The sequence below is a fragment of the Pseudophryne corroboree genome, chromosome 5 (assembly GCF_028390025.1).
Source record: "Pseudophryne corroboree isolate aPseCor3 chromosome 5, aPseCor3.hap2, whole genome shotgun sequence".
Classification (NCBI taxonomy): Eukaryota; Metazoa; Chordata; class Amphibia; order Anura; family Myobatrachidae; genus Pseudophryne; species Pseudophryne corroboree.
This window is the reverse complement of record NC_086448.1, coordinates 140,395,253-140,423,011: the sequence shown is the minus strand read 5'-3', so window position 1 is coordinate 140,423,011 and position 27,759 is coordinate 140,395,253. Positions and strand designations below refer to the sequence as shown.

Sequence of the window (27,759 nt, the reverse complement as noted above, 5' to 3'; positions counted from 1 at the left end):
GAAATAAGCCTTCTCTTGAGGTACAGGAGGGGCTTCCGTAACTTCCAAAACCTCCCTTATATCAACAATCATATATTGTATATTTTTTGCCAATTTATTATCTATTTCCCTGGAGTCACTATCGTCGACACAGGAATCAGGGTTCGTGTCGGTATCAGTATTTACAATGTTTGCAAACGGTCTCTTATGTGACCCAGAGGGGTCGCCTGCGGATGAGAAAGCAGAACCATGAAAAATCACATCTTCCACTGATTTTCTCCAGCATTCTGCATGAGACTCAGACTTATCTACTCTCTTACTGATATGATTCACACTATCACGTCTTTCTTTCATCCATGCAGGCTCGTGGTGTGCCAGCAGCGCCACAACATTACAACTCTGTGTCCCTAAAATGGCTCCCTCAGGGGAAGAACTCCCTGCCTCAGACATGTCACACATGTGTACAAACACACCACAGACACTCCGGGACTTATAGGGGACAGACCCACATTAAAATCTGTCAGAAGGACACAATTAGGAGCAGCCAGTTCACAAACCCAGTGCCAGTACACAATGTCTGTGAAACACAAAATGCCACTGACTTAAAGCGCTTTTTATAATATAAATACACAATGTAAAGCACCAATTTCACTGTGCACCCCCCCCCACCCCCCGTTTTGCACCCTGATATTTGTATTCAGTAGTGGAGGAGGACCAGCGTTGTCTCTGCAGCCTGAGGAGAGAGAGAAAATTGCGCTGAGCAGTGTGCTAGCTGACTGAGGAGAAAGCTCTGCCCCCGCAATGGCGCATTTCTCCTCAGAGATTCTGATAATATTATATATGCTGGTGGGGGTAGGGCTGTGCCTTGGCATCTTATGCCCCTTTCTACCAGTTTTATAAAGTTTCATGCTTCCCAGGGCGCCCCCACCCCCACCCGCGCCCTGCACCCTGCAGTGCCTGTGTTGTGTGGGCAATAAGGCGCCGTGCGGTACCTTTAGCCGTCACTTTCTTGATTGAAGATCTGTCTTCTAACACTCACCTGTCTTCTGGCTCTGTGAGGGGGGTGACAGCGTGCTGTGGGAGTGAGCATCTAGGCACGGCTAGCATTCCGTTCCCTTCAGGAGCTAATGTTGTCCTGTCAGCCAGAAGCAGAGCCATGAAACTCTTTAGGAAGTTGGTTCCTACTTCTGCGCCCACAGTCCCAAGAAGCAGGGAGACTGTTGCCAGCAGTTCTCCCTGAAAATAAAAAAACTAACATAAGTTTTTTCAGAGAAACTCAGTAGAGCTCCTCTGGAGTGCATCCAGTCTGCCTGGGCACATTTCTAAAACTGAGGTCTGGAGGAGGGGCATAGAGGGAGGAGCCAGTTCACACCCTTTGAAAAGTCTTAAAGTGCCCATGGCTCCTGAGGAACCATCTATACCCCATGGTACTGAAGTGGACCCCAGCATCCTCTAGGACGTATGAGAAATGGATATGAGAAAACTAATAAGGTAAGCTCAACTCCTCTTATCGCAAATGCTAAAGCTAAGAGGAAGCCAGCGTCTTAGAAATAGACATATTATATAATAAAGTCAAGGTAGTCAAAGAGAGGAATTTTAATATTTCCAGGCAAGTTTATTGCCTTTAGAAATATTTTCCTTTTTATGATCTCCTGCAAAATGTCCTATTTGATAAAGCATACAGGTTGGTAGGTGAAATGCATTAGAGGTACATAAGCTAGAAGATTACAGCGACTGGATCCCACTATTTGCTCCCTGCTCAGTCATATTCACACAGTCTCACCTGTGTAGAAGGACCACTCTGGCATACTGAGACAGAGCCACTAAAACAATTGCTCATAACCGGATTTAAGGTGATTAGCTCATCACTCCAGCTCCAAGCAGAGACAAAACTGCAGGTTCCCAAGAGCTACCAACTGCACCACACGATCACACAGAAAGGGAAAGGACAGGTGAATGGAGTTGTAAATCACCGGGTATTCCGGTTCTGTTACAGACCAACACATGGTGAGGCAATCCTAGAAGCTCTAATTAGTGGAAACAACTGTGGCCACAGAGCCAAGAAGGAAAGGAATAAACAACCGGGGACACTACCTGTAGTAGCGATTTCTTTACGGAGTGCACTCCCAAGGAAATAGTCGCAAACAAGTGGCAGGTATTGTATAACCATCTTTCTTTATCCTGGTATAACTTAATGCAGTGAGGTCTTGACCACTAACATCAGCGAATGGTGATTTCAATTATGGGACTTGTTGTTTCACAGACAAAAACCTTGAATGTGAGCTAGATACAAATCAGAGTTGATCTGTGTATCTTATTAATGCGAAAAAAGGATGGTTATTTATCTTTTTATGTATTATTAATAGAGATGAGCGGGTTCGGATCTCTGAGGTCCGAACCCACCAGACACCCCCCCCCCACCCCCTCCCGATCTTCATGATCCGAGCCGGGAGCCGAGTCCGGCTCGGGACTTCCCGCCAGACTTGGATCCCAGAACGAGGCAAAACGTCATCATCCCGCTGCCGGATTCTCGCAGGTTTTGAATTCCATATAAAGAGCTGCGCATCACTGCCATTTTCATTCTGTACGTGAACAGTGAGGGAGTCAGACCCCTGTCTCTCTGAGGGTGGTGGCGTCAGGTGGGGTCAGTATGTGCTCTTTAGGGGTGATGTCCTGTGTGGTGTTAGGGGTGCTGTCCTGTTACTGTGGTGTCCTGTGCTGTTAGGGTAGCTGTCCTGTCACTGTGGTGTTCTGTGCTGTTAGGGGTGCTGTCCTGTCACTGTGGTGTCCTGTGCTGTTAGGGGTGCTGCAGCTGTATATGGGTGTTGCTGTCCTGTCACTGTGCTGTACAGGGCACTGTCCTGTATGCTGTAAAAAATACAGGGGTGTTCTAAACATACACTGGTCCAGTCTTGTATGCTGTAAAATTACAGGGGTGTTGTGAAAATAAATGTACATTGGCCCTGTACTGTAGGCTGTAAAAATACAGGAGTGCTGTGAAAATAAATGTACACTGGCCCTATCTTGTATGCTGTAAAAATACAGGGGTGTGACTTCTGGTTCTGGGTGCATGGCGTGAGCAGCTCCCTCTCACAGCTCCGCTCCGTGTCCGGTTATAATTAACCCTTACACGGCTGCAAAGCCTCCCAGAGCTCCCACCTTAGGCTCCAACCCCCGCTGACTATCCACTATGGACAAATTCGTGACATCCTCCCAGCCGCAGCATTCACAGCAACAAGCACTGCGGCAGGTGAAGCGTGCTGTGGATTCCAATATGGTGCCGGAAACAGACGTGCAGATGGCATCTCCGGCCAGCAAGAAGTCAGCTGCGGACATGGGACCTGATGCACTATCACCTCTCCTCCTCAGTCCACCGGATACCCCTCTCACCTACGCTGACCTGGTAGACGCTGTAACCTCCGCAGTGGGGCCGCTTCTTTCACAGGCGGTGAGTGACATATCTGCACAAGTGCAGCAGCTCAATGTTAGGGTGACAGGAGCTGAAAACAAAAGAGGATCCCTTGCCCATGATATGGCTGAGTTGAAACGCTTGGAGAGAGAAAACTACTCACTTATTAACCACATTGAGGATATCGAAAATCGCTTGCGACGTAATAACATGCAGGTAGGTCTGCCTAAATCCGTCAAAGGTCCTGATTTGGAAAAATTTGTTAAGTATACACTACCACAGCTACTGGGTATCCAAGATCTTTGCACAGATATGATTGTTGAACGCGTTCATCGGGTGGGCCCTCCGCCATGCCAGAATAACTCTCGCCCGCGGGTCACATTCTTCAGGTGCCTCAGCTACACTCATAAGCTTGCGATATGGAAAGCCTCTCGGAAAATCCCTGTTATCAACTGGGAAAGGTCCAAGCTGCGGATATTCCAGAATTTCTCAGCTGAGCTAACGAAAGTGAGAAAAGCTTTCTAACCCATCTGCTCCAGGCTTTGGCGCAACAAACAGAAGTTTGCCCTGATATATCCAGCAAAGCTCCACATTTTCTACAAAGATAAACATTATGACTTTCTTTCTCCCTACTATGCCGCTGATTTCCTGCGTGATGACGATTACGACTTATCAGGTGACATCTCAGACCGGGTCCCTTCAGCTGTCCCCCCGTGATATGAGCAGCCTTTAAAGTTCATTCACTCCGTGACTCTTATTTAGCTCTCACCACTCTACCGGTCTGGGCACGGTCGGTGCTCATGCTCCGGGTAGTATGTTTGTAGCACTTCGGTGCTTGCACTTTTGTTGTTTTAATGTTTTACTCCAGAAGTCAAGTGTCTACTCTCATTCTCAGTCTACCACGCTGCGCTTGGACCTTTTCCTTCTTATCTTTCTCTTCTCTGTCCCTGTTTCCATGTCTCTGTGCTCCCCCTTCCTAATGTCCCCCCCCCCCATTTACCCGTGACAGCATTTTCAAATGTATAAGCATGTCTATTGTATCTTTCAACATACCTGTGTATGGATTATATATCTCACATGATAGAATTTTATGTCTAGCTCAAAAATAGGATCCTGCAACGTAGGAGGGTTCAACTCCCCTCCTGCAAAGTGGAGAAAACTGTTGGTCTATTTTAATTCAATAAAACTTGATTTAATATTTGTACAGGAGGCCCATTTAACACCCCCCCCCCCCCCCCCCCCCCCCCGAGAAGGTTAAACTTCAGATGCTAGGCTGGAAGCTCCTGTCCTCGGCCTCTTTTAATTCAAAAGCCCGTGGAGTGGCCATTCTTATTAAGCAAAACATTCCCTACACCATACTTCACTAATTCTCTGACCCAGACGATAGGTTCACTATCACTAGATTGACTCTGCATTCCCTAGTCTACACTCTTTGTAACATATATGCCCCCACTGTTTATTCAAAGTACTTCTTCCTTTCACTTATTGCTAAATTAATTCCATACATGTACGAGCCTCTTATAATTTGTGGAGATTTTAATCTTATCTCTGACCTCCTTAGATAAATCCTCCCCCCCCTAACCCCCATCGACCTACCAAAAGCTTGCCTAGACTGGGTATTTCCCAGTTCACCTCCCAGTTGTCCTTAGTGGATATATGGAGGTCCTCTAATCCTACCTCACGGGAATATACATGTCTCTCAGCTGCCTATGGTACCTTTTCTAGAATAGACTATCTCATGGCATCCACGACCTTGTTCACAAGAATAACCTCAGTGGAAATTGAACTGATCACCTTTTCTGATCATGCCCTACTATGGTTTGAGATGGACACATCAGATGATCAACCCTCCCAAACTCCCTGGCGTTTCCCCACTCACCTCCTTTCCTCTCTGGAATTTAAATCCCTGCTGTCTAATAGCTGGAAAGGCTTTGCAGCTGACAACAATACTTATATGTCCCAATTGAATAAGGCCTACGGGGTTTCGTACCTCTCCTTGCAAAACACCCTCACCACAACCTTCTCCTCCTTCCAACGTAACCCTAACCTAACAACCAAATCAGCCTACTTGCTAGCCAACACCCATTTCACTGAATTCCTCAACAAGAGAGGCAACACATACTTATACTGTATGAATTATCGATACCACCGATTCGGTAATAAAACAGGTAAACTCCTTTCCAATATCTTAAAAGGCTCTAACCCTGCTTTGGAAGTCCACCCCCTCCGTCAATCGGACGGATCCTTAACTTCCTCAAATAAACAGATAGCAGATATTATGAAAACTTTTTATTCTGATTTGTTCTCTCCTCCTGACTCATCTCATTCTCCCTCTCTTTCTTCCTCCTCTGACCAGACCATGGTATGGCCATCCCTGCCGCACCCTACTATTTTGGCTAAGCAGTGGGAGGTCTTGTCCGCTTCTACTGCTCCTATAACACATGGGGAGGTTTCACGCGTTATTGAATCCTTAAAACCAAGTAAGGCCCCTGGGCCGGATGGGTTCAGTGGTAGCTTTTATAAGGCACTACATTTGGAGATTTTGGACACCTTCCTAAACCTGACAGAGATTTAACAATAGCTAGAACAAAAAAGGAGCGACCCGGCACTGGTCATACAATGATCATTTAATCTGAAAATACCAAAATTGGATGATTTTATATATAAATCCTCAAATCTATGTGCAGTTTGGTGGTGCACTTAGAGCCAGGAAGAGAATATGTCAAAGAGGGGAGAAGAAAGAAGGAGAGTGCAAAAATGGAATTACTAAGTAATTACCTTTGGCGCTCGTGGTGAGTTGCTTTTCCTATAGCAGCTGATATAACGGGGTTAGTTAGACCCCACAACCAAAATCACAATAAACCATACTTGCCTACTCTCCCGGAATGGCCGGGAGGCTCCCGAAAATCGGGTGACCCTCCCGGCCCCACGGAAGAGCAGGCAAGTCTCCCGAAAACGGGGGTCCCCCTGCCCGTCCGCCCACTTAGTGTGTAAAGTGGGTGGTCCGGGCAGTTGATGACGCGATTCTTGCAGAATCGCGTCATCATAGCCACGCCCCTTTCGTGTAATGCCGGTGATCGCGGCATTACAGAGCGGGGCGGGGCTTAAAGCGGGTGTCAGCGTGACCCCGTCCTTGCTCCGCCCCCGCCCTTGCTCCACCTCCGTCCCGCCTCCTCCCCACGTCATAGCCCTCCTCTGCCCCCTTGCTGAGCCGACCTGGCTGCTCTCTCCCGCAGAGAGCAGCCAGAATGTCGGCAAGTATGCAATAAACAAGAAAAAGCGCTGGGAAACTGGATAAGAATATACTGACAATTTTAATAAAGTATTAAAAATGCATTTGTACTGTTGCAACAGATAATTAAAACGAAGGTGTGTCTAATTGAAATTTAGGGCATGATATAGCACTGCAAAAAGTTTAAAAAGTCCCATATACTTAGTATGGATTGTATATTGTTGGCCGGTACTCAAAAGAGCCAGTTCATCCCCAAGATTATTGCCACAGTCCAGGAACAATTATAAGCGAATGATAATATTACCAACTGCAGTTAGATTGACCTTGCTGGCTTGGTTCAAGATGCTACTTGGTCCGATTGGTCGCTCAGGTCCAAAATTTGCAGGTGTTCAATTCGCTGATGGAAAGGTTCCTATATCCGACTTCCAGGCTTTTGTAGGGGGATGAGGAATCAGAGTCCAGCCAATCCACCGACGCGTTTCACTGTTTAACACAGCTTTCTCAAGGTGATGTATTGCAGTGACTGGGTGCCCTTTATATAGCAGTGCTAATAGCCCATGTGAAACAGATGTGTCAAATTAAAAACATGTAAATAATATGTAAATTAAAATTCTATCCAGTTTCCAAGTAAAGTGACAGACTTTGAGACTATAAAGCCATTGGTATGTATTATTTTTCTAAATGCAAAAGCCCTTTTTATATGTATACAATAAATTTAAGCGCCGGTTCCCGATCACGTGATCGCAAGTTTACTTCCTGTATCTGGAGCGCAAACACGCTCCAGTTTCCTGCATATGGAACGCAATTTCGTTCCTGTTGGTTGGCGCCCGGTCACGTGACCGGCACAAAGCCAAACCTCCGACAGGCCCAGTGTCCTGTTGCCAGGCAACGGACCACACGAAGGGACTAATTCCGGTCACGTGACCGGACGCTCGACATTACGTTGTGCATCACTCAGGATCTCCGTTACTGAGTACATTTTAATATCACGTGACCGTCCGGGCCAATAATATGGTGGACATTTAGCTCATTAATTTCAATAAGTGCATAATTATTAGATTCCACAGAAAAAGGGACTTTGCAGAATATTCCAAGCACAGCATCAACATATGAATTTTATAAATATGTAATAACATATGGGTATGTTTAAAATTAATCATATTCATGTGCTATACTTTAAATACAGGGATTAGTGCCATCTTGTGGTGGAAAAATAATATGGCACTCTCCTCATAATTTTTAATGAGTGAAAGAAGAGAGATCCCCATCCCAAATAATAAATAGATCGTCTATGTATCGGCCATAGAGGACAAGGCCAGTGGGTGAATTGGAGGAGGAGCTCCTCTGGGGGGAAAGGACCTGGCGCGGGTCTGGTCCTCTATGGCCGATAGATAGACGATCTATTTATTATTTGGGATGGGGATCTCTCTTCTTTCACTCATTTTGTTGATTTTCTCAACACCAACACTTATAATTTAGTTTTCACCTCTTCCTTCAGCACTTCTAAACTCGTCTTCTTGGATTTGACTATTGAAATTGTCACTGGTCAGATTCAGACCTCTAATTTTGTTACATTTATTGTATACATATAAAAAGGGCTTTTGCATTTAGAAAAATAGGACGTACCAATGGCTTTATAGTCTCAAAGTCTGTCACTTTACTTGGAAACTGGTTAGAATTTTAATTTACATATTATTTACATGTTTTTAATTTGACACATCTGTTTCACATGGGCTATTAGCACTGCTATATAAAGGGCACCCAGTCACTGCAATACATCACCTTGAGAAAGCTGTGTTAAACAGCGAAACGCGTCGGTGGATTGGCTGGACTCTGATTCCTCATCCCCCTACAAAAGCCTGGAAGTCGGATATAGGAACCTTTCCATCAGCGAATTGAACACCTGCAAATTTTGGACCTGAGCGACCAATCGGACCAAGTAGCATCTTGAACCAAGCCAGCAAGGTCAATCAAACTGCAGTTGGTAATATTATCATTCGCTTATAATTGTTCCTGGACTGTGGCAATAATCTTGGGGATGAACTGGCTCTTTTGAGTACCGGCCAACAATATACAATCCATACTAAGTATATGGGACTTTTTAAACTTTTTGCAGTGCTATATCATGCCCTAAATTTCAATTAGACACACCTTCGTTTTAATTATCTGTTGCAACAGTACAAATGAATTTTTAATACTTTATTAAAATTGTCAGTATATTCTTATCCAGTTTCCCAGCGCTTTTTCTTGTTTATTGTGAGAAGAAAGAAGGCTATTGTTTTGGCGCACCCTTAATTAATCGAAATAACTTACAGTAATTATCAAATTAATCATAAGTAATGCTGATAAAACATAACTTTATTGTGATATTTCTTAAAATCAGTGTAATTGCCCATTGTAGAAAATATGATCCAAAGTAAGTTCCATGCACATTGGATTGGATTGAGAAAAAAATATATAAAATGTTCTGGTCCTGCCTCAGGGAATGAGATAAGAAAGGATATAGACACTTCAAAGTCGTACATCCATTTCAACCCGACCAGTACAGGCAATCTGTATTAATGAAACCACTATATGGTCAATTGAGTAGTAAATCTGTCAGGGTCAAACTTATTGACAAGACAGTACAAAGTTCATACTGTTTATCAGGAAACTGCACAAATGTGTTTAAAGACCTATATCTATGTATATACTTGGAGGGCTAATGTTGGTCCTTCAGATTAAACTATATACAATCTCAGAAGAAAGGTAATGAAAATTTAGAAACAAGTGGTGATGCTGCTGTTGATGTCACATACCGCATGTCACGATCCGGGTATCTGGACGCCATTATTTACCCTTCAGATGCCTCCTAAGGCTGGCTCAGCGCTCCAGGACCGAATCTCATCTGTCATACTGATGTCCACATTCCTGCCTCCTCTCCTGTCACTCTGAGACGCTGTCACAGCAGCGCCATGTTTACATCTTGAATGGCGTCTCCCGCGGCCTCCGCCGCCGTCCCTGAGTTTCTGCATGCAGGATGTCAGAGTGGCGCTTACGTCAGCCGCGGCCTCCGCTGTTGTCCTCGTGGTTCTAATGTGCACTCATTAGTCTGGCGTCTCCTGTCTACTGTGGCCGGCGCCGCCATTATTACTAAGTTCCCACATGGATTACAAAACCAATCTTCCCTCCAAGTGTCTGCATGGGCGCAGCCATGTTGGATTCTGTCACCTGCTTAATTCCACCAATCTGTTGTTTCCATTTGTAATCTGCATAATTGCCTAGCCAATCCCTTCCTTGCTGCAGGTATAAGTATTCTGTGCCTGGGCAAGGAAGGCGTCAGTGCTTTGGTTGTCAAACCTAGTTCCAGTTTGTCTCTCTCTCCTGTGGTTGTTTTCCAGGTTCCAGTCTCCATCTCCAAACCTCCACTAAAGAGACCCGCTCCAGTCTACCACCTGCGGTGCAGCCTTACTCTCCAGTCCTCTGGGACTCATCTGTTTCCAGCTACAGATTCACCTGCTTACAGCATTTAGCTTCCAGCAGAGATCAGCTCTTCTTAAAGTGCCGGTACCCTTTTCTGCAGATTACCACTTACCACCGGTACTATTATTTCACCGCTCTCAAGCTCCATACATCATTCATATTTCATCGCTCTCAAGCTTCATTTATTATTTAACTGGTTCCAACCAGTATCCACTCCGTGCCTACATCTGTCTGGTTCCAACCAGTACTCACAGCAGCTATTTTACCCTCAGCAGCCCAGCTTTTCCTGGAACACCAGCTGGTATGACCTGGGCTATCTCCATTACTACAGTCGGGCCTGGTAAGGACTTTCCAACTAGAAGATATAAGAACTGTCTCATACTACCAGAGCCCTGTGGCCATTGCCATCCTGTAGTACCCAGGAACTGTATTATGTTACTGCTGATTTTATGTTTCTTTTTCGTTACTGCTGTGCTGCATGGAGTTTGTCAAAATAAACATCATTGACATTTAATTTGGTTGTCGTGGTCACGCCTTCGGGCATTCTCTTTACGTGTAACTTACATGTCCAGGGGTCTGATACAACCTCCCAGGTTCCATTACATCTCAGCCCCTACAGCTGAGGCTGCCTCTCGTCAGCTCAGGCCCTCAGTTGTGACGTAAGCACGGACCATATGAATCCAGCCGGAGACCAGGATCAAGCGGCTAGTCCGAAGCAAGAACTGGCAGCCCGACTTGAACATCAGGAGGCTGCACAGGGCCACATCATCCGCTGTCTCCAGAATCTCTCTACTCGGCTGGATGGGATTCAGACAACCCTCCGTGGATCAGGCACGTCCGGTGCGTCACCCACAGTGACTCCAGCTGTAACCCCACCCATCTTACCCATTTCTGTTCCACGTCTTCATCTTCCAACGCCAGCAAAATTTGATGGCTCTCCAAGATTCTGCAGGGGATTTCTCAACCAGTGTGAAATCCATTTTGAGCTACAACCTGCCAATTTTCCTAGTGACCGTACTAAAATTGCCTATGTTATTTCTCTTCTCAGTGGCTCAGTCCTTGACTGGGCATCACCGTTATGGGAGAGGCCTGATACCCTGCTGTCTTCCTATTTTGATTTTGTGTCAACATTCAGGCGTATCTTCGACGAGCCAGGCTGGGTAACTTCAGCTTCATCTGAGATTCTCCGTTTACGCCAGGGATCGCGTACTGTAGGACAGTATCTTATACAGTTCAAGATCCTGGCATCCGAACTGGCATGGAACGACGAGGCCCTGTATGCTGCATTCTGGCATTGCTTATCAGAGCGTATTAAGGATGAGTTTGCTACCAGAGACTTGCCTTCTAAGCTAGATGAGCTAATCTCACTCTGCAAGAAAGTTGATTTACGTTTCAGAGAGAGAGCAACTGAGCGTGGAAGATCATCTGCTCCAAAATCTTCTGCTCCTCCTCCTCGCCAACTGTCACCATCCAAAGATGAGCCCATGCAAATTGGTCGTTCCCGTCTAACTCCTGCTAAGCGCCGAAGACGTCTCTCTGAGTCTCTTTGTCTTTACTGTGCAGCTCCGTCTCACACCATCAATGCCTGTCCCAAACGTCCGGGACTTCAAGTCCTAGCTCGCCAAGGAGAGGGCCGGCTAGGAGTAATGATCTCCTCTCCATCTCCTCATGATTGTAATCTCCCAGTCTCGCTCCAAATTGCTCAACGTTACAGGAACGTCATTGCCCTCCTTGATTCCGGAGCAGCTGGGAATTTCATAACCGAAGCCTATGTTAAACGGTGGTCCCTACCCACTGAGAGACTTCCTTCATCCATCTCCTTAACTGCCATGGACGGAGCAAGATTTTTGACGCAGTGATTTCTCTAAGGACTCTACCAGTTCGTCTGAGAGTGGGAGTTCTTCATTCTGAATTTATCTCTTTTCTCGTGATTCCAAGAGCCACACATCCAGTGGTTATGGGCCTTCCATGGCTCCGTCTCCACAATCCATCAATTGACTGGACGACTATGCAAATTCTGGCATGGGGTCCCTCCTGTGCTGAGACATGTTTGTTTAAAGTATTGCATGTTTGTTCTTCCTCCTCCAGGTCGTCTGATGTTCCACCTCCTCCATATCAAGATTTCACGGTTGTGTTCAGTAAAGCTTCTGCTGATATCCTTCCTCCTCATAGAGAATGGGACTGCCCGATTGATCTCGTTCCAGGGAAGGTTCCACCTCGAGGCCGAAGTTATCCGTTGTCTCTGCCTGAGACCCATTCCATGGAGGAATACATTAAAGAGAACCTAGCGAAGGGGTTCATCCGACCTTCCTCTTCTTCAGCCGGCACAGGCTTCTTTTTCGTAAAGAAAAAAGATGGTGGTCTGTGGCCGTGCATCGACTACAGAGGTTTGAACGACATTACCATCAAGAACCGCTATCCTTTACCCCTGATTACTGAGCTCTTTGATAGAGTTAGCGGAGCCACCATCTTTACAAAGTTGGATTTGAGAGGTGCATACAATCTCATCCGGATCCGCAAGGGTGACGAGTGGAAGACCGCCTTCAACACCCGTGACGGACATTATAAGTACCTCGTCATGCCCTTCGGATTGAGCAATGCTCCAGCTGTCTTCCAGCATTTCGTAAATGAGATCTTCAGAGACATCTTATACCGCCATGTCGTGGTCTATCTAGATGATATTCTCATCTTTGCCAGTAATCTAGAGGAACATCGTTTCTGGGTAAAGGAGGTTCTGTCCCGTCTCCGTGTCAATCATCTCTATTGCAAATTAGAGAAATGTGTCTTTGAAGTCAAATCCATTCCGTTTCTAGGTTACATTGTGTCCGGTTCCGGACTAGAGATGGATACTGAGAAACTACAAGCAATCCAGAATTGGCTGATACCCTTAACCCTCAAAGGGGTCCAGAGGTTTTTAGGGTTCGCCAATTACTACTGAAAGTTTATACGAGACTTTTCCACCATTGTGGCGCCTATCACTGCGATGACTAAGAAGGGTGCTAATCCGTCTAAGTGGTCTGAAGAAGCTAGGCAAGCGTTTCATCTATTAAAACAACGGATCATCTCTGCACCAGTTCTGAAACAGCCCAACATCGACTCTCCTTTCATCTTAGAGGTGGATGCCTCCTCCAATGGCCATCTACATCCTTGCAGTTTCTTCTACCGGAAGTTCTCCCCAGCTGAGCGCAACTATGCAATTGGCGACCAGGAATTGCTAGCCATCCTGCTCGCTCTAGAGGAGTGGAGATATCTGTTGGAGGGAGCTTCTCATTCAATCACTATACTTACCGACCACAAGAATCTTTTATATTTGAAAAGCGCACAATGTCTTAACCCTCGTCAGGCCAGATGGGCACTTTTCTTTTCCAGGTTCGACTTTAAACTCCAGTTCTGTCTGGGCTCTCAAAATCGCAAGGCCGATGCCCTTTCCCGCTCATGGGAGCAAGAAAATGAGTCAGAGTCTTCAGACAAGCATCCTATTATTAATCCATTGGCATTCTCCACGGTAGGGATGGACTCTACGCCCCCACCAGGGAAAAATTTTGTGAAGCCGGTGTTAAGGAAGAAGCTCATGCATTGGGCCCATGCTTCCCGTTTTGCCGGACATACAGGTATCCAAAAAACCCTTGAGTTTATCTCTAGGTCCTATTGGTGGCCAACTCTGAAGAATTACATCATGGAGTTTATTGCATCTTGCCCAAAGTGTGCCCAACACAAAGTGTCCCGCCATTCGCCTGCGGGGCAACTGGTTCCACTATACGTTCCCCGTCGACCATGGACCCATTTGTCGATGGACTTTGTCACAGACTTACCTATGTGCAACAAGTTCAATACCATCTGGGTGGTAGTTGACTGGTTCACCAAGATGGCACACTTCATTCCTCTCACCAGTCTTCCGTCAGCTTCCAAGTTGGCTCAAGTGTTTATACAAGAGATCTTCCGACTCCACGGTCTTCCTGAAGAAATTATCTCAGATCGAGTAGTCCAATTCACAGCCAAATTCTGGCGAAGTTTGTGTCAAGTCCTCCATGTCACAACTGAGGGCCTGAGCTGACGGGAGGCAGCCTCAGTTGTAGGGGCTGAGATGTAACGGAACCTGGGAGGTTGTATCAGACCCCTAGACATGTAAGAAACATGTAGAATAACTGCCCGAAGGCGTGACCACGACAACCAGGATAAAAGTCAATGATGTTTATTATGACAAACTCCGTAACACAGCAGCAGTAAAGGGAACATAAAAGTCAACAGAGGATAAATACAATTCCTGGGTACTACAGGGTGGCAAGGGCCACAGGCACTGGTAGTGTGAGACAGTTCTTATAATCTTCTAGTTGGAAAGTCCTTACCAGGCCTGACTGTAGCAATGGAGAGAACCCAGGATCGTACCAGCTGGTGTTCCAGGAAAGGCTGGGCTGCTGAAGATAAAACGGCTGCTGTGGATACTGGCTGGAACCAGACTGTTGTTGGTACGGAGTGGATACTGGCTGGAACCAGTTAAATAATAAACGAACTTGAGAGCGATGAAATAATAATGAAGTTTGGAGTTTGAGAGCGGTGAAATAATAATACCGGTGGAGAGTGGTAAACTGCAGAAAGGACACCGGCCCTTTAAGAGAAGCTGTACACTGCTGGAAGCTAGGCTGGAAGCAGGTGATTGATAATGAAGTTTGGAGTTTGAGAGCGGTGAAATAATAATACCGGTGGAGAGTGGTAAACTGCAGAAAGGACACCGGCCCTTTAAGAGAAGCTGTACACTGCTGGAAGCTGGGCTGGAAGCAGGTGATTGTTGTAACTGGAAACAGGTGAGTCCAGAATGGATCGGAGAGTCAGGCTACACCGCAGATGGAATGCTGGTGCGGGTCTCTATAGCAGAAGTCTGGAGACAGGAGCTGGAACCTGGAAGACAACCACAGGAGAGAGACAAACTGGAACTAGGTTAGACAACCAAAGCACTGACGCCTTCCTTGCTCAGGCACAGCTTACTTATACCTGCAGCAAGGAAGGGGTTGGCTAGGCAATTATGCAAATCAACAATACAGACAGCAGATTGGTGGAAATGATCAGATGACAAAATCCAAGATGGCTGCGCCCATGCAGACACTTGGAGGGAAGTTTGGTTTGTAATCCATGTGAGAATTGAAACAGTAATGGCGACGCCGGCCACAGGAGACAGGAGACGCCAGACTGACAAGCGCACATTTAACCACGCGGGTACATCGGAGGCCGCGGCTGATGAAATCACCACTCTGACATTCTGCATGTGGAAACTCAGGAACAGCGGGATCCGGTCCTGGAACGCTGAGCCAGCCTTAGGAGGCATCTGAAGGGTAAGTAATGGCGTCCAGATACCCGGATCGTGACAGCACCCCCTCCTTTAGGAGTGGCCCCAGGACACTTCTTAGGCTTTAAAGGAAACTTTGCGTGGAAATTTCGGACCAAGGCAGGAGCATGGACGTCTGAGGCATTGGTCCAAGAGCGTTCTTCAGGATCATAGCCCTTCCAGTCAATGAGGTATTGTAACTGACCGTAACGGAAACGTGAGTCCAAAATCTTGGCCACCTCGTACTCGACTCCCCGTTGAGTCTGAACTTTGGGAGCTGGAGGAAGTGCGGAATGAAACCGATTCAGGATCAGCGGTTTCAACAAAGAAACATGAAATGTCCTGGGTATTTTCAAGAAGGATGGTAACTGTAACCTATAGGCAACAGGATTGATGACTTGTTCAATCTTGAAGGGTCCGATGTAGCGAGGTGCAAATTTCATGCTGGGAACTCTCAACCTCAAATTCTTCGTGGACAGCCACACACGATCACCCACCTTGAGAGCAGGAACCGCTCTACGCTTCCTTTCGGCAAACTTCTTATACCTGAATGAGGCTTTAAGCAGGGCTGCGCGGACGTTCCTCCAGTTATTTGAAAACTGACGCAAGGTGACATCCACTGCTGGAACAGAAGTTGCGGGAAGCGGTTGGAATTCTGGGACTTTAGGGTGGAATCCATAATTAATGAAGAATGGTGTAGAAGAAGATGAGGAATGGTATTGATTGTTGTGGCTGAACTCGGCCCAAGGAAGGAGTTGAACCCAGTCATCTTGAGAGGAAGACACATATATACGGAGGAAGGCCTCCAAGTCCTGATTCACCCTCTCGGTTTGACCATTGGTCTGAGGATGGTAAGCCGTGGAAAACTTTAACTTGACTTGGAGGGCTTGACACAAACTTCGCCAAAATTTGGCTACAAATTGTACTCCACGATCCGAGATGATCTCTTCAGGAAGACCGTGAAGTCGGAAGATCTCTTGTATAAACACTTGAGCCAACCTGGAAGCTGACGGAAGACCGGTGAGAGGGATGAAATGTGCCATCTTGGTGAACCGGTCAACTCCCACCCAGATGGTATTAAACTTGTTGCAGATAGGTAGATCGGAAACAAAGTCCATCGACAAATGGGTCCAAGGTCGACGGGGAACAGATAATGGAACCAGTTGCCCCGCAGGCGACTGGCGGGAGACTTTGTGTTGGGCACACTTTGGGCAGGAGGCAATAAATTCCATAACGTCCTTCTTCAGAGTTGGCCACCAGTAGGACCTAGAAATAAATTCAAGGGTTATCTGAATGCCTGTATGTCCAGCAAAACGGGAAGCATGGGCCCAATGCATGAGCTTCTTCCTTAGAACTGGCTTAACAAAACTTTTCCCTGGTGGAGGCGTAGAGTCCATCCCTACCGTGGAGAATGCCAACGGATTAATAATAGGATGCTTGTCTGCAGACTCGGACTCATTTTCTTGCTCCCATGAGCGGGAAAGGGCATCGGCCTTACGATTCTGAGAACCCGGACAGAACTGGAGTTTAAAGTCAAACCTGGAGAAGAAAAGTGCCCATCTGGCCTGACGAGGATTCAGACATTGTGCGCCTTTGAGATATAAAAGATTTTTGTGGTCGGTAAGTATGGTGATTGAGTGGGAAGCTCCCTCCAACAGGTATCTCCACTCCTCCAGAGCGAGCTTGATGGCTAGCAACTCCTGATCGCCAATGGCATAGTTGCGCTCAGCTGGGGAGAACTTCCGGGAGAAGAAACTGCAAGGATGTAGATGTCCATCTTTGGCCCTCTGGGATAACACTGCTCCTACTCCAACGGAGGAGGCGTCTACCTCTAAGATAAAAGGAGAGTCGGTGTCGGGCTGTTTCAGAACTGGTGCAGAGATGAACCGTTGCTTCAGAAGGTGAAAGGCCTGTGTAGCTTCCTCGGACCACTTGGACGGATTAGCACCTTTCTTGGTTAATGCAGTGATAGGCGCCACAATGGTGGAAAAGTCTCGTATAAATTTTCTATAATAATTGGCGAACCCTAAGAACCTCTGGACCCCTTTGAGGCTTAAGGGTATAGGCCAATTCTGGATTGCTTGGAGTTTCTCAGGATCCATCTCTAGTCCGGAACCGGACACAATGTAACCTAGAAACGGAATGGTTTTAACTTCAAACACACACTTCTCCAATTTACAATAGAGGTGATTGACACGGAGACGGGAAAGAACCTCTTTTACCCAGAAACGATGATCTTCGAGATTATTTGCAAAGATGAGGATGTCGTCTAGATAAACCACGACATGGCGGTATAAGATGTCCCTGAAAATCTCATTCACGAAGTGCTGGAAGACTGCTGGAGCGTTGCTCAATCCGAAGGGCATGACGAGGTACTCATAATGTCCGTCACGGGTGTTAAAGGCGGTCTTCCACTCGTCACCCTCACGGATTCGGATGAGATTGTAGGCACCCCTCAAGTCCAGCTTTGTGAAAATGGTTGCACCACTAACTCTATCAAAGAGCTCGGTAATCAGGGGTAAAGGGTATCGGTTCTTGACGGTAATGTCGTTCAGACCTCTGTAGTCGATGCACGGACGCAGACCACCGTCTTTCTTCTTAACGAAGAAGAAGCCTGCGCCGGCTGGAGAAGAAGATGGTCGGATGAAACCCTTCGCCAGGTTCTCTTTGATGTACTCTTCCATGGAGTGTGTCTCAGGCAGAGACAACGGATAAGTTCGGCCTCGCGGTGGAACCTTCCCTGGAATGAGGTCGATTGGGCAGTCCCATTCTCTATGAGGAGGAAGGATATCAGCAGAGGCTTTACTGAACACATCCGTGAAGTCTTGATATGGAGGAGGCGGAACATCAGATGACCTGGGGAAGGAAGAACAAACAGGAAGAACTTTGGCTAAACAAGTCTCAGCACAGGAGGGACCCCATGCCAGTATTTGCGTAGTCGTCCAGTCAATTGATGGGTTGTGGAGACGGAGCCATGGAAGGCCTAAAACCACTGGATGTGTGGCTCTTGGAATCACTAAAAAAGAAATATACTCAGAATGAAGAACTCCCACTCTCAGACGAACTTGAAGAGTCCTTAAGGAAATGACTGCGTCAAAAATCTTGCTGCCATCCACGGCAGTCAAAGAGATGGACGAGGACAGTCTCTCGGTGGGTAGGGACCACCGTTTAACATAAGCTTCGGTTATGAAATTCCCAGCTGCTCCGGAATCAAGGAGGGCAATGACGTTCCTGTAACGTTGAGCAATTTGGAGCGACACTGGGAGGTTACAGTCATGAGGAGATGGAGAGGAGATCATTACTCCTAGCCGGCCCTCTCCTTGGCGAACTAGGATCTGGAGTTTCCCGGACGTTTGGGACAGGCATTGATAGTGTGCGACGGAGCTGCACAGTAGAGACAGAGAGACTCAGAGAGACGTCTTCGGCGCTCAGCGGGAGATAGACGGGAACGACTAATTTGCATAGGCTCATCCTTGGATGGAGATGGTTGACGAGGAGGAGGAGCAGAAGATTTAGGAGTAGATGATCTTCCTCGCTCGGTTGCTCTCTCTCTGAAACGTAGATCAACCTTCGTGCAAAGAGAAATTAGCTCATCCAACTTAGAGGGCAAGTCTCTGGTAGCTAACTCATCCTTGATGCGTTCTGATAAGCCATGCCAGAATGCAGCATACAGGGCCTCGTCGTTCCATGCCAGTTCGGATGCCAGGATTTTAAACTGTATAAGATACTGTCCCACAGTACGTGTTCCCTGGCGTAAACGGAGAATCTCAGATGAAGCAGATGTTATCCGGCCTGGCTCGTCGAAGATGCGCCTGAATGTAGCTACAAAGTCAGTATAGGAGGATAGCAGGGGATCAGACTTCTCCCATAAAGGTGATGCCCAGTCAAGGGCTGAGCCACTGAGAAGGGAGATGATATAGGCAATTTTGGTACGGTCACTGAAGAAATTGCCAGGTAGAAGCTCAAAGTGGATTTCACATTGATTGAGAAATCCCCTGCAGAACCTTGGAGATCCATCTGTTAGGCGCCGGGGTCCGATCAGCGGTGCGGCCCGGCGCCTAGCAACCAGGGACGCCGGGCGCGTGCAGCCGCCGGCTCCCTGGCAACGCTGACGCCGGGCGCACGCAGCCGCCCGGACCTTAGCAACGGGGACGCCACGTTCGGGCCGCGTTCCCCGTTGCTGGGTCTTCTGTAATTAAATCATCATGTGCTGGCCGTGCAGCATGCAAGCTGCACGGCATTACTATTAATTACCCAGTCTGGCTCCTGATTGGGGAGCCCACAGTTATAGGCTCCCTTTGGACTTCCCACAGACGCCGGTGATAGCTTCCTGTTTGCCTGAGTCTGCTACAGAGAGTTCCCAGTCCCGGTCCATTCGATTGTTCCTGTCCTCAGAGATCCTGTACTCGGAAGTTACCATCTGTTCCTGGAGTCTGACCGAGCACCATTAACATCTGGTGGTGTTCGTGAGTCGCGGCGCAGCCGTGTGTTGCGGCTTGTCCGCTACAGTTTATTATTTTGTTTATATTGTGTTCTGGAGCTTTGCGGAGGATTCCGCTTCCACAAGATCCACTCTGGTGTCCAGCGGTGCCGGATAGGAGTGTCGGATCAGTGGATCTTTGGTTGTCCTTTTCCCTGGCGGCTAGTCCGCACATACCTTTTGATTTAGTTTAGTTAGCTTGTAATCCCTGGCTTGGTTGCTTAGTCAGAGGGCCCCTTGTTATCACCCTGTCTCGAACTTCCCCTTGTCTCCCATTAAGACCTGCGGGGGCATCGGGGTTGGGCAGACATAATCCGCCCTTCGAACGCGGCTGCCATGGGCTCAAGCAACCATAGTCTCGCAGGGGATTTCTGATAACACGGGCGAGACAACGGAGTTAGGGCGCCAGGGGTTACTAGGCTCTCCAGCTCCCACAACCAGCATATTGTTCCTGTACTCAGATCCCTGCCATAAGATCTTCTCCGGTCTGGAGTACAGGAATCATAACACCATCAAATTTTGCTGGCGTTGGAAGATGAAGATGTTGACTGGAAAAGGGTAAGGTGGGTGGGGTTACAGCTGGTGTCACTGTAGTGGACGCACCGGACGTGCCAGGTCCACGGAGGGTCGTTTGAATCCCATCCAGCCGTGTAGAGAGATCCTGGAGACAGCGGATGATGTGGCCCTGTGCAGCCTCCTGATGTTCAAGTCGGGCTGCCAGTTCTTGCATCGGCCTGGTCGCTTGATCCTGGTCTCCGGCTGGATTCATTAGGTCAGTGCTTACTGTCACAACTGAGGGCCTGAGCTGACGGGAGGCAGCCTCAGTTGTAGGGGCTGAGATGTAACGGAACCTGGGAGGTTGTATCAGACCCCTAGACATGTAAGTAACATGTAGAATAACTGCCCGAAGGCGTGACCACGACAACCAGGATAAAAGTCAATGATGTTTATTATGACAAACTCCGTAACACAGCAGCAGTAAAGGAAACATAAAAGTCAACAGAGGATAAATACAATTCCTGGGTACTACAGGGTGGCAAGGGCCACAGGCACTGGTAGTGTGAGACAGTTCTTATAATCTTCTAGTTGGAAAGTCCTTACCAGGCCTGACTGTAGCAATGGAGAGAACCCAGGATCGTACAAGCTGGTGTTCCAGGAAAGGCTGGGCTGCTGAAGATAAAACGGCTGCTGTGGATACTGGCTGGAACCAGACTGTTGTTGGTACGGAGTGGATACTGGCTGGAACCAGTTAAATAATAAACGAACTTGAGAGCGATGAAATAATAATGAAGTTTGGAGTTTGAGAGCGGTGAAATAATAATACCGGTGGAGAGTGGTAAACTGCAGAAAGGACACCGGCCCTTTAAGAGAAGCTGTACACTGCTGGAAGCTGGGCTGGAAGCAGGTGATTGTTGTAACTGGAAACAGGTGAGTCCAGAATGGATCGGAGAGTTAGGCTACACCGCAGATGGAATGCTGGTGCGGGTCTCTATAGCAGAAGTCTGGAGACAGGAGCTGGAACCTGGAAGACAACCACAGGAGAGAGACAAACTGGAACTAGGTTAGACAACCAAAGCACTGACGCCTTCCTTGCTCAGGCACAGCTTACTTATACCTGCAGCAAGGAAGGGGTTGGCTAGGCAATTATGCAAATCAACAATACAGACAGCAGATTGGTGGAAATGATCTGATGACAAAATCCAAGATGGCTGCGCCCATGCAGACACTTGGAGGGAAGTTTGGTTTGTAATCCATGTGAGAATTGAAACAGTAATGGCGACGCCGGCCACAGGAGACAGGAGACGCCAGACTGACAAGCGCACATTTAACCACGCGGGCACAGCGGAGGCCGCGGCTGATGAAATCACCAATCTGACATTCTGCATGTGGAAACTCAGGAACAGCGGGATCCGGTCCTGGAACGCTGAGCCAGCCTTAGGAGGCATCTGAAGGGTAAGTAATGGCGTCCAGATACCCGGATCGTGACAGAATTCCAATTTGTACCCCTGTGATTAGTGATACTACCTGCAGAATCCAGGGGTCCACTTGTGAGTGAGCCCACTGCGCGCTGAAATTTTTGAGACGGGCCCCCACCGTGCCTGAGTCCGCTTGTAAAGCCCCAGCGTCATGCTGAAGACTTGGCAGAAGCAGGGGAGGGCTTCTGCTCCTGGGAGGAGGCTGCCTGGTGCAGTCTTTTTCCTCTCCCTCTGCCCCGGGGCAGAAATGAGTGGCCTTTTGCTTGCTTGTTCTTATGGGAACGAAAGGACTGAGTTTGAAAAGACGGTGTCTTTTTCTGCTGAGAGGTGACCTGGGGTAAAAAGGTGGACTTTCCAGCCGTTGCCGTGGCCACCAGGTCTGATAGACCGACCCCAAATAACTCCTCCCCTTTATACGGCAATACTTCCATATGTCGTTTGGAATCCGCATCACCTGACCACTGTCGCGTCCATAACGCTCTTCTGGCAGAAATTGACATAGCACTCACTCTCGATGCCAGGGTGCAAATATCCCTCTGTGCATCTCGCATATATAGTAATGCATCTTTCAAATGCTCTATAGTTAATAATATACTGTCCCTATCCAGGGTATCAATATTTTCAGTCAGGGAATCCGACCACGCCACTCCAGCGCTGCACATCCAGGCTGAGGCGATTGCAGGTCGCAGTATAACACCAGTATGTGTGTATATACCTTTTATGATATTCTCCAGCCTTCTATCAGCTGGTTCTTTGAGGGCGTCCGTATCAGGAGACGGTAACGCTACTTGTTTTGATAAACGTGTGAGCGCCTTATCTACCCTAGGGGGTGTTTCCCAACGCGCCCTAACTTCTGGCGGGAAAGTTGTTTTTTTTTATCGGGGGAAACCCACGCTTTATCACACACCTCATTTAATTCATCTGACTCAGGAAAAACTACTGGCAGTTTTTTCACATCCCACATAATACCCTTTTTTGTGGTACTTGTAGTGTCAGAAATGTTCAATGCCTCCTTCATTGCCGTGATCATGTAACGTGTGGCCCTACTGGACATTACGTTTGTCTCGTCACCGTCGACACTGGATTCAGTATCCGTGTCTGGGTCTGTGTCGACCAACTGAGGTAACGGGCGTTTTAGCGCCCCTGACGGTGTCTGAGACGCCTGGACAGGCACTAATTGATTTGCCGGCTGTCTCATGTCGTCAACAGTCTTTTGCAAAGTGCTGACATTGTCACGTAATTCTTTAAATACCACCATCCCGTCAGGTGTCGACTCCCTAGGGGGTGACATCACTAACACAGGCAATTGCTCTGCTTCCACATCATTTTCCTCCTCATACATGTCGACACAATCGTACCGACACCCAGCACACACACAGGGAATGCTCTGATAGAGGACAGGACCCCACGAGCCCTTTGGGGAGACAGAGGGAGAGTTTGCCAGCACACACCAGAGCGCTATATATACTCAGGGATAACCTTATATAAGTGTTACACCCTTTATAGCTGCTGTATTATATATATTTAGCTGCCAATAGTGCCCCCCTCTCTTGTTTTACCCTGTTTCTGTAGTGTAGTCTGCAGGGGAGAGTCAGGGAGCCGTCCTTCCAGCGGAGCTGTGAGGAAAAATGGCGCTTGTGTGCTGAGGAGATAGGCTCCGCCCCTTCATGGCGGCCTTTTCTCCCGCTTTTTTCTGGAAAACTGGCAGGGGTTAAATACATCCATATAGCCCAGGAGCTATATGTGATGTATTTCTTTTGCCATCCTAAGGTATTTCTTTTGCCATCCTAAGGTATTTATGTGTTTTATTGCGTCTCAGGGCGCTCCCCCCCCAGCGCCCTGCACCCTCAGTGACCGGAGTGTGAAGTGTGCTGAGAGCAATGGCGCACAGCTGCAGTGCTGTGCGCTACCTTAGTTGAAGACAGGAACGTCTTCTGCCGCCGATTTCACCGGACCTCTTCGCTCTTCTGGCTCTGTAAGGGGGCCGGCGGCGCGGCTCCGGGACCCATCCAGGCTGAACCTGTGATCGTCCCTCTGGAGCTAATGTCCAGTAGCCAAGAAGCCCAATCCACTCTGCACGCAGGTGAGTTCGCTTCTTCTCCCCTTAGTCCCTCGATGCAGTGAGCCTGTTGCCAGCAGGACTCACTGAAAATAAAAAAACCTAAGTCTAAACTTTTACTCTAAGCAGCTCAGGAGAGCCACCTAGATTGCACCCTTCTCGGCCGGGCACAAAAATCTAACTGAGGCTTGGAGGAGGGTCATAGGGGGAGGAGCCAGTGCACACCAGGTAGTCTCAAAGCTTTTACTTTTGTGCCCAGTCTCCTGCGGAGCCGCTATTCCCCATGGTCCTTACGGAAGTCCCAGCATCCACTAGGACGTCAGAGATGAGATTAAGAGGGGACATGATCAACATTTACAAATATATAAGGGGACAATATACAGATCTTGCGCGGGACCTGTTTTTGGTTAGATCAACACAGAGAACTTGTGGACACTCGCTCAGGTTAGAGGAGAGGAGATTCCGCACAATACGGCGTAAAGGCTTTTTTACGGTAAGGACGATACGTGTTTGGAATTCCCTGCCTGAGGGAGTTGTAATGGCTGACTCAGTCAACACCTTTAAGAATGGGTTAGATAAATTCCTAATGCATAAGGATATCCAGGGTTATGGGGCATAGTCACGCACTATGGTTATTATAAAAAAGAGGTGTAAAACGTAACAGCAGTCATCAACTTCAGTCAAAATTTTATACAAAATAATCGTGCATAGGAGACCACAAATAGGTTGAACTCGATGGATAATTGTCTTTTTTCAACCTTAGATACTATGTTACTATGTTACTCTATTTGCTACCTGTCCTCTGGACATGTTTCTTCTGTTTCTAGGGATATGTCTAGTGCTCAGCGGAAGCCATAACAACATGGTATTATAAGCATGCTTTAGGTGCCTATAACATCCTTTCCAATCTGATATAAACACCAAGGTATAACCAGGATATTATCCTTTTTACAGGTATTTGCTATTTCCTTAACTCTTGGTTGCCCATGACCATGACATTTATAGCCAACTCTAAAGTGAATCTAGAACTAATACTAAAAAAAGTTCACAATATTAAATCAACTGCCAGAGCACTGAAACTATCGAACAAACAGCTTATCAATTCTCAAATAGATTGTATTTTATTAGTTTCTTGAACTTTAGATCAATAAAAAAAAAATCAAAGTCATTAAAACATGTTGAAAGGGGAACTAGTTACATTGCCAGCAGTCGGGATCCCAGCAGTCAGGATATCGACGCCAGAATCCCGAACAGTGACAATGCTGCCAGCCGAAATCCCAGCTAACAGGGACTATTCCCACTCGTGGGTGTCCACAACACCCACAGTGTGGAAATTGAACCTGTGGCAAGCACAGTGAGCCACCGAGCCCACAGCATGACGAGCGTAGTGAGCCCGCAAGGGTCTTCATTGTGCTTGCCACCCTGCGAGCATTCCAGTGGCCAGTATGCTGAATGCCGGGATCCCCGCCGCCTGCATTACATACCCAACACGTTAAAAGGGCCTCAACACATTCAAACTAAATTCTAAACATTTTGGAAAGTTTTAACTACAAATGGTGAACCTGGAGCACAAATGCCAAATGTCAAAATACAGTAGTATTTTGAAATTGAATAAAGGAAAATGTTAAAATACTTTGCTAATTAAAAAATCAAAAACAATAATTTCAATGTGAACAGAAATTACAAACAGAAGTTGAAAAGCGAACCTGTTTAGAACATAAACTGCAGCTGTTCATGGCAAACAACTACATTTCCATACATCGTTAACTAAAACTAGAAATGTTTGTTCCAGTCACTTTTCATGAACCGATTTCAGTCATTCATGAACCAATTCATGAACCAATTAATTCATGAACCAGTTTATTCATGAACCAATTTGACAAAACAGTTCTAAATAAATTAGATTAGTTAACAGTTCTAAATAAAATCAATTAGACAAAACATGTCTAAAATGTGAAATTTCATTCCAATTTCTTGAATTTTTTCATAATTATAAAAACTTAAGCTAAATTCAATTGGTTGCCTTATGTTTGATCTGGTTCACAATTAACTGAGCTACGTTTGGTAAAATGTGTTGCTTTTAAATTAGCAGGTTGCATTTCAAATGCAGAAATGTTTGATGCAAGATTTAAAGAAGAAAAACTACTACATGTTCAGTATTTAAAGTATTGTTTAAATAATGTTTACCTTCAACCCTTGACCTGATCAGTGAATATGAATCGTGAATGCAAATATTAGCCACAAATTGCAATAATAAATTGTGGTCTATTTACAGTTCTACTATGAGTATGTTTTTGGCTATCACTTAAAATTTCATACCAGTTTTGAACTTTTGAGGAATTTCAAATTAAAAAGTCTAAGTACACACCAATGCAATAGAGACCACAACAAAAAAGTTGCTACTTTATACTGTACAACCCACTTTTCACTAAATAGGAGCAAAAATCTTTGTGGGATATTTTTAAGATCCTCAACAGGACAGTGATATTTTCTGGGAATATAACAGGAAACAAATATAATAAGTAATGTGCGGAATGAAGAACAATGGGATGGAACAATATATCATTACCTACCACATCATTTCAGTTTCTACATTACTGGATTCACAATCAGAATAATTTCTTGAAACTGCAAAAAAACAAAAACACCTTACGTAGCTATTTGCAATTTTTAATACATTTACAATAAAATGAATTTCTAAAGTCTATTTACTGTAGCTTTAAACAACATAATGCAGTGCTTTGTTGTGTTCTTATGATTTGTTATTTTTATTTTCTAATACATTTCTATTGAAATAATTTAGTCAAAATGAAACAAACCTAATAAAGCTGGAATGTAAAAATAAGTGCTGAACAAAGATTAATGTACAACTGCTTCAGTAGTTATTTAATAGGTTCAATTCTATAAGTTGCGATGGGGGCAAGTTGCAGATGTAATTGCGAAAAAACATAAGCAGCGGCATCAGGACTCACCCCCTCATGGACTAATCGTGCCTCAGATTCATATTGTTTTGTACGCAGCCCTGCAGGGCTGTGAACACAAATCAGGAAGTTCGGAGGTACGGTATGTGCAGCATGTAGACGCACTTACTTGCGGGGCAAGACACCTCATGGCTAAATGAATCGACCATTATGTTTATACTATAAGTAATAACAATTTATAAAGGGCAGAATAGGGCATCCTAATGCATGGCATGCCAGGTAAATTTTAGCCTGGGGACAGTAGAATTATGTGGCCCATATTACAGTAGAAAAGGCTATACGTTTATAGTACTGTAAGTTATTTGTGAAGCAACACAGAAGTAGCTAAACCTTATAGGTCTGTAGGTATTCAGTTCACTCTTTTAAAATTGTCAATGTTATTCCCAGGAGCATACCAAGACATTTTAGGGTCCCTTAGCAAGATCCCGTAAGAGCCCCATATATATGAAAATTATTCACCTCCTCTAGCTTGCTGTAGCACCCTCTACTGATTAGTTTGTGGCTGTTGTTATTAGAGATGAGCAATCCGAATTCCTTGGAATCTGGACTGCTCCGAACAGAGGAGATCTGAGTCCATCCGAGACTCGCATCCCACATCGAGGCCGAACGTCATCCTCCCGGTGTCAGATTCTTGCGGGACTTGGATTCTATATCAGTTTAATGTACGCTACTTTTTGCTGCTCTGTACTCTGCTTATCTGGATGTGCAGTGTCCGGAGCCCTACACATGACTGTCCTGTCTAGTGACTGTATATGGGGGCACACTGCATGCTGCTGAATGCTGCACTATACTCTGCTATATTGGCTGTACTGTGCCCAGACTCACAAGTGGCTGTGCTCAGTATAGTGACTGTATAGGGGG

At 46.4% G+C, this 27,759-nt stretch overlaps 1 protein-coding gene across 1 annotated transcript in view; it reads right to left on the bottom strand.

Annotated features, from left to right (window-relative positions):
* Positions 1-26,540, bottom strand: part of LOC134927385 (ATP-dependent translocase ABCB1-like) — a 943,310-nt gene extending 916,770 nt beyond the window's left edge. Inside the window, exon 1 of the mRNA XM_063921755.1 lies at positions 26,491-26,540. Coding sequence (XP_063777825.1) covers positions 26,491-26,498 — 8 coding nt within the window. The 5' untranslated portion in view covers positions 26,499-26,540. The remainder of the gene's footprint in view (positions 1-26,490) is intronic.
* Positions 26,541-27,759: the final 1,219 nt, after the last annotated feature.